Genomic DNA, 12774 nt, shown 5'->3' with positions numbered 1-12774 from the left:
ATTTTAAAATATATTGTCTACTCACTTTGTTGCAACAATAAATCTCGCAGCTTTGAAATAAGTATCATTTGAATTGAGCCATGGGCGGTCAGTGTGTGACGTTTCAGTTTCCTATTGGTCGCACGTCCTCTTGTCGTATGAATTCACGGTTCAGAGTTTACCAAGCTTGAACTCTGGTATGCAGCGTAGTACGAAATTTCCTCGCATGAGCTTGCGTTTCTGCTCTGCTGCATTCGGATGCGTTTGAATGGGAGTGACTGCCCCTTTAAGGTCGTGACGAATTTGCCAGATCAACTGTCCATGAAAGTTCTAACACCAAAACCATAACTAATAAAATGTAAAAGCAGTTTCACCCTTGTACAGTAGGTGGCGCAGTTCTATAAACATATATTCTGGTGCATGGATCTTTAGCATTCAACTGTCAATGCATGAGATTGATACTGTATATTAAACGTTGTTAAGGCGTTTATTTACCTAGTTTGGCATAACTGTTTCATTGTGTTCTTTACATATTTTTTATGCATTTAGAGGAATATGCAGTCTATGTTTTAGTGCGAGTGAGATGAGTAAAGAGCGCTGTTGCATACATCCCGTATCTTTTGTATTTTGCTACGAGTATATTCCAAATGAACTTTCAAACTCAGCTTCTCTTTTTTTTCATATAACACAAAGTGATATAAATACAGGTTGAATAATGTACATTGAGTAAAACTGGTATAGTATAAGATATGATGCATAACATTAAAAATAAAATAAAAGAAGACACAGCCTCATGGTCTTTTTTTATTTAATTATTGCATATTTGTATTGAATTTAGTGTTTCTTGTGTGTGTTGAGAAAAAGAGCACCATTACAGGAATACTTTAATTGTTATTTTATTCTTGCAATAAAAATAGCAGGGAGGTTCAGCAGTTTGCTTGTCTACACTCGTAGTAAAGTACTGAATGTGAAGAGTTTTTTATGTGATATTTTACTTCGAGCTTAGTCTAAACAAATCGAAACGAACCTTGCTGCTATATTTAATGCCTGAATAGTATAAAAGGCACAGTAATATAAATGTTAAATAACGTACTGTACATTAAGACAAAACACCAGATATACGTATTATATCATATGAGGTATTAGCACATTACATAAATATTCTTAAAAAGAAAGAATGTGTTAAAAGCTTCTATATCATTTATTTACCGCATATTTTCATTGAGTAAAAGAGCACAGCACCTGTTTTTGCCAGTTCATTAGCGCCACCTTTATGAAAAGGTCTTTATGTTTGTGAAATCAGTACTTTTGGAAAGACATACATTCTGATCACAAAGTCAACACCTTTTGCGGAGACTGTTGCACCATTATTTGAAAAACGTTTTCATGGCATTGTATTATTTTTGCATTACCTATTTCAGATAAACCTGCCTCTAAATGGTGTGTAAAATTAGAACAACACATGGTTGGTCGCTTAATATGTCATTCTGTGAATTCGGCAACAGAAAGTTCTGCTGCTGAAATCAGTCTGTGCTTACCGAAATTCAAATCACTGCCCCCAGTGGCTGAAGCTGGAAGTGTCATTGAACCTATGGGCACAGAGTGGCGCCAAAAGCAAGTTGTAATTTTAGTTAACAGGAATGCATATTTTATTAACTCTACCCCCTACCCCAACCCTAAACCTAACCGTCAGAGGAGTAAAATTCTAATTTTAGAGCGAAAATGCAACCTACGAATCGTGCTCAATATTGTTTATGTAAACAGGGTTACTTCCTGGTTCCCATGGGAACAGAACCAGAGTCCCAGACGTTTGCTCGCGCAACACGCTATCAGTAGCACTAGAGGGACATGTGTACATGCTTGAATTGATGCAAACAATGTCTGATGGGGGATGGCACTCATCAGTAATTCAGCTGGATGGGGTTGATTTCACAGTTCTTTCAGAAGCTACATGTTGATTTCCTGTGTGATCATGTTGATCCTCCTGTCTAATGCTGCCTTCATGTGCTATCGGAATTATCCTACTTCCCACTTCTGGAGTGGTAAATATGAGTACGTCGCATTCAAGCACTTTGTTGTCAGAAAAAACATTCATTCATATATATTTCATGAGGAACTTTTATTTTTACACCATAAAAAATATGACTCAGCTTGCTGGCGATAATGGAATTTTGGTCAAATACAAGCTGTTTTTGTGGTGTAAAAATGTAAAACACGCATCAAATAGTTTCTGATAAACATAAATGAAAATGAATAAAACCTGTCATTCACTACAGAAACTGTACTCTCCTCTGCCATGTTGAAAGTTTAGGACTCCTCCCATTTCGGAAACTCAGGTATCAAAATTATCTCCGAGTTTCCCAGTCGTAATTACGACTTGAGGTGTCATTCATGTGCAACTTCCGAGTGGGAAACTAGAATTTACGATAATTCTGATAGCACATGAAGCATAAGTGGACAGTTGTTGGCCAGAATAAGCTGCCGTGTGGACCGGATATTATGTTGCTAGTGAAAAGTCTCAACCTCTGTTACAGGGTATTCTGCAGGGCTGCAACTCCATGTGTGCAGGATACCTCTTCCAACCAGACAAACAGTATGATGTGACCTATGACACGGGAGACAAGGCCATCCAGTGTGGAAGACATGTGGACATCTTTAAATTCTGGCTCATGTGGAAAGCCAAGGTGGGTCACAATGGCTTCCATTCTCAATTAACATGATGCAGATGTTGGATTATGTAGCTGCAGTGTGCCTTATATAAGAATGTATAGTTTTAGTCCTGGATGCTGATTGGTCAATACAGCATTACAGATGTGCTAAACGTTTAGCACTCTGGACTTTTAGAAAATAAAGTCTCATTTAAAACATTTTTTAATGTGTCTATAAACAATGTCCAACAGTGTATGTACATGCATCAAAGGATACTGATGTGTCATATTTGTAATTGTTTCTAAAAGTCATGAAAATTCTCACCACAATGTCATTTCCAGCACATCTTAAATCCTGTATTGTGTCGAATAGAATTCTGTGGTGGAAATGACGCTGATGGAAATTATTTTTTTTATATTTTTGAAATAAAATAGCTGACTCCTTTGTCTTGCTAAGGTTAATTTCATAGCTAACATTTTATGTATCCTAAATACACACAATTAAATTATTACAGGGTATTTTAAATTTTTTGCTTAATTTGGAAACATTAGGTCATTTGGAAAAATTAGTCGTAATTACAAAAAAAACAGAAAAAAAAATTATAGAACTTTTTTTTTTTACAATAAATATTAAAATGGTTTATGTCTATTTCACTCTTTGTTTAGATTATCATAGTTTTAAACATGTAATACTTTGTCTTTTATAAAGGATTTTCATAGTTTCATAATACTGAAAGTCTGGGACAAGGCAAAAAAAAAAAAAGTAACTGCTTTATAAAAACAATATAGCATGGCCTATTTTAGCTTCATTTTGATACTTGCTGAATCACCAGTATTTTTGGTCACCATAACAGATTTTATTCATGCAGGGAACAGTCGGGTTTGAGCAACATATTGACAGATGTCTGGAGCTGTCGGAATATCTCTACAACAAAATCAAGAACCGTGAGGGTTATCAAATGGTGTTTGAGGGCCAGGTTTGTATCTGACACACAAACTGCTCACTCAGTATTGATTTTAATGTGCTGGTTTCCTCATTGTTTGTCTTTCACTCTATCTAGCCCCAGCACACAAACGTTTGTTTCTGGTATATTCCACCGAGTATGCGGGGCATGCCAGACGGAGATGAACGAAGGGAGAAGCTACACAGGGTACATTACCTCATCTCTTATCACTGCCGCACATGCTCAGTAAAGTCACCATAAACATTGGGTTTCAAAGCGAGGCCACTAGTGAAAATCATTTTATTTTGCATATTTCTAATTTTCTAAAGTTTGTGTAAAACCTGATCCATGTAATCCATTTTGTGTGCTTCAGTGGAAGAAAATCTGACCTTTTGTACAAAGGAGTTAACATGGTCAATGTCACAAATTTTCTTATTTGATTAGTGACCTAGAAATAGTGGAGAATCTTAAATATTGCTTAGTTTTACGTCAAACTTCGTTTCTTTTCTTTGTACTTTTCAAAATCCTAAAACTTGTGGTCTTTATTTGCATGATTAGAAAAATACTAAACTTATTTCTGCATGCCCATTCAGTATTCATATGGTATCAATTTAATACAATTTTGTGACAATGTAATTTAATGCCAAAACATACTTTACGCAAGTGAACGCTGTCGTTTCTAGATGCGCAAGCAACATTTTGTGCATTGTTGCGTTCCAAAATGTCCGCAATTCATAACACACCGCAAGTATGCCACAAAAGGCGCTAAGCAGACATTAGTGTGAACTGACGACTTCAACTGTGAGATTTCTCTTTCAAGCCAGCTACTGTCCTGGTGGAGCATCAGTTAATAGAGAATCTTGCAAAGCAAGTCAATTAAAATATATTTATAGCAACCTACCTGAATAATAACAAATCCGATTTAATGGCACATACTTTTGAAGGTTTGGAAATGCGTAGAACTTGTGTAAAATATGTTTCTTGCCATAAGCACTGAATCTATTTCGCCAGCGAAAATAGTTTAAAAAGAAGCCAAAGCATCAAACACAACTATGCTCTCATACTCTGTTTTCAAGTTAGAGGTGTTTTTGAATTAATCTTTTAAGTGAACAATTTGTTCGACGGTAAACAACTTTTTTTAATGAATCAAGGCCAAAGTATCCTTCGGTTTTCCGCGTTCCAGATAGTCTTGCACACGGTCAAGCGCTCAGCCATTTAAAGTACACTCTTTTGACCACAAGCGAATACAAACGCGCTCAACGCATGCGCACTACATCTGCTTTGTGATACTCTTTTAGTACAGTCAACGGCAGGTGCATGCGCTGCTATGCAGACAGATGAGGACTGTCTGTGTGTCAAGAAAATCTGGGGCGCAGACTGTGGTGATGACGATATATGCATCACACATCCTGTGCGCATTAAATCTGGAACCTGGAAAAACTAAGTAAACCCAAGCCTTCAGTTGAGTCAATGATTCAATTATAACTTAAAAGACACTAATTTCTTGCCACCTACTGGGGTCAAGATGTACCGAACGAATCAGTGAACCTTTTTGGGGAACGGATTCAACCACAGGCGCATGCACCAATAATGCAGACAGATGAGGACTGTCCGCGTGTCGAGAAAATCTGGGTTGCACACGGACAGTCCGAGCAGACTGTGCTGATGACGAAATGTGCATCACGCATCTTGTGCACGATCCAATCTGGAAAGCAGAAAAACCAAATAGACCCCAGCCTTCAGTTGAGTCAATGATTCATTTAGAACTTAAAAGATGCTCATTTGTCGCCACCTACTGGCGCAAAGATCTACTGAACGAATCAGTTAACATTTTTGATGAATGAATTCAATGGCAGGCGCATACACCGACGATGCAGACAGATGAGGACTGTCCACATGTCGAGAAAATCTGTGTTGCACACAGACAGTCCACGTAGACTGTGCTGATGACGAAATATGCATCACACATACTATGCACGATCCAATCCGGAACACAGAAAAACGAAGTAAACCCGAGCCTTCAGCTGAGTCAATGATAACATAAAAGACGCTCATTTGTCGCCACCTACTGCCGTGAAGATCTGTACTGAATGAATCAGTGAACCTTTTTGGTAAACGGAGTCTCGACACATTGGGATGAATCAAAATCCCCACCACTCTTTTAAAAAGCCACGAAAACTTTCTAATTACACAATTAGTTGAGCATCCCAGTGCTGTTATACTGAATATCAGCACTCTAGGAACGCCGCTTAGCCATTCAAATTCGAAGTCCGGAACTACCTGTTTTATAAGTACAATTATAGTGCCCCAAATATTAACAACTGCTCACAAGAGTAACATGCGCATAGAAAATGATGTCATAATAACTCTGCCTCCCCTGTAGGTGGCGCCCAAGGTCAAAGCAATGATGATGGAGTGCGGTACAACCATGGTCGGATACCAGCCGCAGGGAGACAAAGTCAACTTCTTCCGAATGGTCGTCTCCAATCATGCCGTGACCAAGTCTGACATCGATTTCCTCATCGATGAGATCGAGAGGCTGGGTCATGACCTGTAAGAGCGCCGCTCTGCTGGGTGGAATTTGGAATCGCAGCACCATGTCTGCACGTTTAATGGCTATGTTTTGACATTGTGTTGTAGTCCAATGTGTTCTCCCCTCCTTCTCTATGTCATTAGATCTTAAATTTACAGATAACGTAGCCTCTATAGCTACACGGTCACCTTACAGTGTAGTTTAACTCCATTGGGAATCATACTCTGATGTACGTAACAGGCGGTGCTTCGGTTTGTACATACAATATAAAGACAAGCACGGTGCAGCACCCTTTTATTGAAACTCAAACCCCTTTCTGTGTAGTGCTGGGGTCTGTGTGATTGTAAACCAGTGGTTGTAATACGATCTGTACTTTAGTGTTGTGTACTTTAGCCTTACTTAACCCTGTAGTAGGTCATGTAAAGTGTTTTAAACAGCACCTTTGTGAGGTGACACATAAGTGTTCAATTTTCAGCTTGAAATGTTCGAAAATTAGGCTATTTATATTGTGACCTAAGCAGTGTTCAAAGTTTCCCATTTGTAACATTTCTTCATTTGTATTCTAAGAAATATTATATAATCAAATATGTTTAGGTTAATATTTATAGTCCAGTATAGTGTATTTGTGAGCCAAAGACAGAACTAGTGCCATACATTTTACAATATACTCAATAATCTTTGAGATAAGCAAGCAAGCGTATGCATTATAATAAGTCTATTCACAAGAACATTTATATATACATATAAATATGGATATAATATATGTGTTTGTTGTTCAGGCCCTGAAATCTGTGCAATCAGTTTGTCAGTGTTATAATGTTATTGTGTGTATCTCTGACTGAATGTTAAAAGCAATCCTATCAATTATCTGGAGATAGTTACTGTATAGTTACCACTAGATATTTATTACTCATTATTGATATTAAACTCAGGCGATTATAGGCTATTATGAAAAATAAATAAACAACAAAAGACAGTAAATAAGCACAAACTTAGAATAAAGGATGGAAATGTTGTTCTCAGGATGCTGAAAGATTGTGTTCATATAAACATGTACGAAAACTTTATTGATATTTCACTGCTGTATTTAGATTCAGTTGTTGTGAGTCTTTGAAATGTAAAAGATTTCTGTTTATTTAATGTTCTCTCTTTGTTCAAAGTGTTTTTGACAAGTTAAATTAATGCACAATAATCTTTTTCCTCTATTGCTGTAAATTGTTGACTGTATATGTTGAATGTGAGGAGGGCAGTCTGGTCTCCTCAGTAAGGCGGGCACTTTAAAATGCAATCACACTATATGTAAACTGATATTAACACTTGTAAAGTGCACAATAAAATCTATTAAAGTATAAGAATGTTCTGTAAGTCGTCTTTTCAAAATGTAAATTATATAATAGATACTAAAATATATGTTAAACTTTTATTTTAATGATCAAAATAAACAATGATTTCACTCAAAGTTTGTGTTTTCTTTTATGCTTATTTGGACCCTTTTTATTATCACAAATTTACCTTTAAATCATTGTCATGGGTTAACCCAAGTTTAATGCCAGCAAACTAGCTTCTACATTATAAACCATTTATAATAGCCTTACAAAACGAACTGCAACAGAAACGTATCTTGGTTAAGTGATGGTATAAGATGATAATACCATGGTATTTTGATTTATCTGTGCTACTGAATGAATGGCAACATTGTATATAATGGAATTACAGTGGTCCATGCCCATTTGCCATTATACGTTGATTATACATTAACCAACCTCTGCATTATAGGCTATCAGTAACAACTAATTTTACAAAGGGATTGTTCCTTTTATAGTTATCCTGTTCTCTGTACAGTAATTCACTTGCCACAGGGAGGCAGCATCTTCACTGTGTGAAAGGAATGTTGCTAGAAACATGTTGCAAACATTTTACTTCCACCAGAGGGCGCTCGGTGGCCCCAAAAAAATTAATAAAAAAATGTTCATTGGGACGCATTCAAAATTCGGGACGTTTTTTTATTTTTATTTATTGGAGATGTTGTTACATCACAAATAATTATATAATCTTGTACAAATATATTCTTTTACATATAACAATTTAAGGTGTTGGTACGCGACATACAAATTAACATTCTGCATCAGCAATCTTAATAAAACGATTTTAAAAATCCTTCTCCAGTAATCCCGTATAACCGTAATTGGTCCATCCGACCAGCGCTGAGAAAAGTAACAAATAGCACATGACCACGTTTTCTGAGGCGCTATTTCAACAGCAGTCTCGACAATTATTTACACCTGTATAATGATGTTGAAATACTTTAAATGAGGCTAAATAGATTATATTTACTGAAAAGCTAAAATACGATCATTATTATTTAACTCTTGTGCGCCAATTTAAAAAGTTACTCAGGGGTCCTTAGAGGACAAAAATATCCGCGTCAAAAAACTGCCATAATAATATTATATATTAATATTATTTTCCACTTTCAGTGAGTTAATTTTTTTTAACCAACATCAGTCCTGATCAGAACTACCAAATATTCATTAATTTTCAGGATTTTAACCCTTTAAATACCAGTTTATTTTATAAAAAAAAAAAAAAACACACACACACACAAAACAAAAAAAAAACAAAAAAAAAACACAAAAAATTAATTTTTTTCAATATACTAAATGCTAAGGGGAATTTTTTTTTTGGGCGGGGGGGGTGGGGTATCGCAGTCTGGGATATGTCAACGATTAGCAACAACATTGATTTTGATACATTATTATTTTTTGTGCAGTGTCAGATTTAAAAAAAAATACCTCACACTCAGGACCTTACAGGACAAAAAGGTCTGCATCAAAAAACTGCCATAAAATTATTATATATTAATACTATTTTCCACTTCACTGACTTTATTTTTAGCCAACATCAGTCCTGATCATAACTACCAAATATTCATTCATTTTCAGGATTTCAATCCTTTAAATGCCAGTTTGTTTCCATAATGCCACTGTTGTTTTTTGCACACACCCACACACACACACACACAAACATTTCTCAATACACACATACCAAACACACTCTGACATCCATACCAACACACCCACACAATTTTAGCTGCATCTTTTATTCAGTTGGCCTGCAGTGCTCTATAATACAGCAAATAGAAAACAGGAAAAAAGCATGTATTTGCTCCATAGGCTAAACATGAGAAAAATGGTGCAATCTGGTGGAAAATATAACAAATGTAAATTTTGAAGCCAAGGCTCCAGAATGAAAGAATAATATCACAGAATTCATGATTTTATGCTTTAATGGCACTGGGATCAAATATTGCAGTTTTAGTGGGTTTCAATGGGGACATTTTTGTCCTTAAGGTCCTGAGTGCAACTATTTGATGTACACAGTGTATTATAAGAATTGGAACTGAAGTTGAAATATCAAAATTCCCCTAAAACAAAATACACACATTTAGCAAAATGTATGCCGCTGGCATTAACACAATGATCGAAAAAACAAAAATGAAAAAGACAAAAATGTCCCAAAGATCACACAAGGTTTAAGCTCCACCCAATTTTAGACCTTGTTGCATGTTCATTGCCATTCAAACAACTTTTTCTATATATCGTCTCGGTTACGTAGGTAACCTCGGTTCCCTGAGACAAAGGAAACGAGACATTGCGTAGTAACGCATATGGGGAGTGCCTTCTTACACAACCAAGTTGAAACCTCTCTACAATAATGCCAATATTCTAATATTGGCTATGGTGTTTGAGCCCCGCTTTTTTTGGGGCGAAACACCATTTCCTCAGAATTTCTGACTGAGAACAAGGAGCACATCGCTCGTGCCTCAAGAGTGGACAAGAGTAGTGCGGCTAGCATTCGAAATGTCTCGTTCCCTTCACCTCAGGGAACCGAGGTTACGTACATAACCGAGACATTCCCTTACGACTTATTACACTCGAAATTGCATAGTAACGCATATGGGGAACAGAATCCCTTACACGACATAACTTCCCAGAGAGGAAAATGGTGCCGCAGTCTTGTGGGACAGCGACCAACATGAGTATGCTGCAGTGAGTGATCCTTGTGTTGGCCAGGAGGAGAGCACTCATAACGAATATATAAACTATAGTCATATATTATGAATGAACTCCTTACGAACCCCGTCGAGAAGGGAGTTTATTTATAATGAAAGTGCTTGTGACTATATGGTAAATTATAACAGCCTAAATGCAAGTGGTTGTGTAAATGATGGGGAGCCTGTACTTAAAGGGAAGGGCATAAGTATATATATTTGGCCAATGAAGAGCAAGTGCTCTAAACAGAGAGGACTTGTGAAGAAAGAGACGTTACATCTAGGTTGTAAAACGAATGTGTTTTGAGAGGACCAGCCTGCTGCAAAGCATATGTCTTGTAAGGACACACCATTCGTCCATGCCCATGAGGAGGCCATGCCTCTAGTTGAGTGTGCTTTAACACCAATTGGGCAAGTTTTACACTGCGACTCATAAGCCAGGGTAATTGCATCGACAATCCAGTGAGAGAGCCTTTGCTTGGAGACGGACATTCCTTTTCTACATCCTCCATAGCATATAAAGAGCTGATCAGACAGTCTGAACTGGCAAGTATGCTCAACGTATGCATGTAGTGCCCGCACAGGGCATAACAAATGCAATGATTGCTCCTCATCTAAATTAAATGGAGGAAAGAAAAAGGCCTGAAGGTGAACCCCCTGCGCTTTGAAGGGTGTGGTTAGGACCTTGTGTACATAGCCTTTCCTGGGTTTGACAGTGGCTCTTGAAAGTCTGGGGCCAAACTCCAGACATGAATTGTTGACATAGTGCATGCAGTTTACCTACCCATTTTACTGAGGCCAGAGCCAGCATTAGTGCGGTCTCAATGGAGAGCATGCACAAATCAACAGAGTCCAAAGGCTCGAAAAGGGGGCCCTGTGAGAGCTTTTAGGACTAAAGTTAAGTCCTAAGCCGGGACTGTAGCCGGACGAGGTGGGTTTAATCGCCTTGTTCCCTGAAGGAACTTTATGATTAAATCATGCTTGCCTATAGAGGCGCCTGCTTCATGTGATGATACGCAGATATAGTTGCCACTTACAATTTGAGCATTGATGGGGTGAGTCCTGTGTCTAATCACTCTAGAAGAAATATTAGAATTTCATGTATGGGGAAGTTTACTGGGTCCTTGCCATGTAAGAGACACCAATCAGTGAACAACTTCCATTTCAGTGCATAGAGGCATCTCGTGGATGGTGCTCTGGCCTGTAAAATGGTGTTCATGACTGAATGCGTCAGTTCTGGTAGGTGTAGTGCGCCCCTCAGCAGTATTTCCCATGGAGAGCTGTAAAGCATCTCCATTATTTCCGGAAACCATGGCTGGTTGGGCTATTTTGGCACAACTAATTGAACCGTTTCCTTGTCCTCTCAGACTTTGCATATGACAGAGTGAATCAGGCATAACGGGGGAAAAGCATATTTGGGTTTCGCCGGCAATTTGTGTGCCATTGTGTCCGTTCCCAGCGGGGCTTGGGACTTCGAGTACCAGAGGGGACAGTGGGCATTCTCCACTGAGGCAAATAGATAGATTTCTGCTTTGCAGAATATTTCCCAAATCCTCAATACAGTTTGAGGATGAAGTCTCCATTTGCCCAGCATTACCCCTCAGATTGACAGTAGGTCCGCGCCATAATTCAGGCAGCCTGGGACATATGTCGCTCTCAGTGAGAGGAGATGATGCTCGCTCCATAGGAGGAGGCAACGCGTCAATCTCAACAGTGGTAGTGAATGAATTCCGCCTTGGCGATTTATACATGCCACAACTGTCATGTTGTCTGAGCGAACCAGGACATGACAGCTCGCTATTTCTGATTGAAAAGCTTTTAAGGCTAGAAATACAGCTGATAGCTCTAGGTGGTTGATGTGCCACGCCCTCCTCGCACCTGTCCAGGTGCCGAAAGTCAGGTGTCCATCGTACACCGCCCCCCAACCTGTATTGGAAGCATCCATGGTCATCACTTTCCACCTGACAACTTGCCCCAGTGTGACATCTTGCTGGTAAAATGCAGGAGCTGTCCATGGTGCTAAAGCAGCTATACAGCGGCGGGATATAGTGATGCGCATGCGCCCTTGGCGCCAAGCATTTTGTGGCATGTGGCGCTTCAGCCAACACTGAATCCCAATGCTTTCTGAAACAGCTTCAGTGGAAGTGTTCTCCCCAGTTTGAACTTCAGACAGACACTGTAGAATGGCCTGAACTCATGAGGTGCGCGCCCACTCGTGGAGTCGAGGCGAACTCCCAAAAAGGAGATTTGTTGGCTGGGGGAGAGCATGCTCTTTGCCCAGTTTACACTGAGGCCCAAGCTGTTTAGATGCTGAAGCAGTAAGTTTCTGTGCTGGGATAACAGAGCCTTTGATTGCGCCAGTAACAGCCAATCGTCGTGGTAGTAGTAAGATGTGTATGCCGTTCAGTCTCAGAGGATCGAGAACCGCATTGATGCACTTCGTGAATGTGCGAGGAGCCAAAGACAGTCCGAAGAGCAGGACTTTGAATTGATACGCTGTTCCCTCGAATGCGAATCTCAAAAACATCCTGTGATGTCATACAATTTGGATATGAAAGTACGCATCCTTCAGATCTATAGACACAAACCAATCGTGTGGGCGTATATGCGATAAGATCC

General features: G+C 38.7%; 1 protein-coding gene across 3 annotated transcripts in view; it reads left to right on the top strand.

Annotated features, from left to right (window-relative positions):
- Positions 1–7459, top strand: part of gad1b (glutamate decarboxylase 1b) — a 33297-nt gene extending 25838 nt beyond the window's left edge. For all 3 annotated transcript variants that reach the window (XM_051706909.1, XM_051706907.1, XM_051706908.1), the window contains 4 exons: positions 2514–2663; positions 3497–3604; positions 3689–3778; positions 5955–7459. In XM_051706909.1, the coding sequence (XP_051562869.1) occupies positions 2514–2663; positions 3497–3604; positions 3689–3778; positions 5955–6128 (522 nt within the window). In that variant the 3' untranslated portion in view covers positions 6129–7459. The remainder of the gene's footprint in view (positions 1–2513; positions 2664–3496; positions 3605–3688; positions 3779–5954) is intronic.
- Positions 7460–12774: the final 5315 nt, after the last annotated feature.

This window comes from Myxocyprinus asiaticus, chromosome 9 (genome assembly GCF_019703515.2).
Source record: "Myxocyprinus asiaticus isolate MX2 ecotype Aquarium Trade chromosome 9, UBuf_Myxa_2, whole genome shotgun sequence".
NCBI lineage: Eukaryota > Metazoa > Chordata > Actinopteri > Cypriniformes > Catostomidae > Myxocyprinus > Myxocyprinus asiaticus.
Note: the sequence above shows the minus strand (reverse complement) of the source record. Positions and strands in the feature narration are given on the sequence as shown.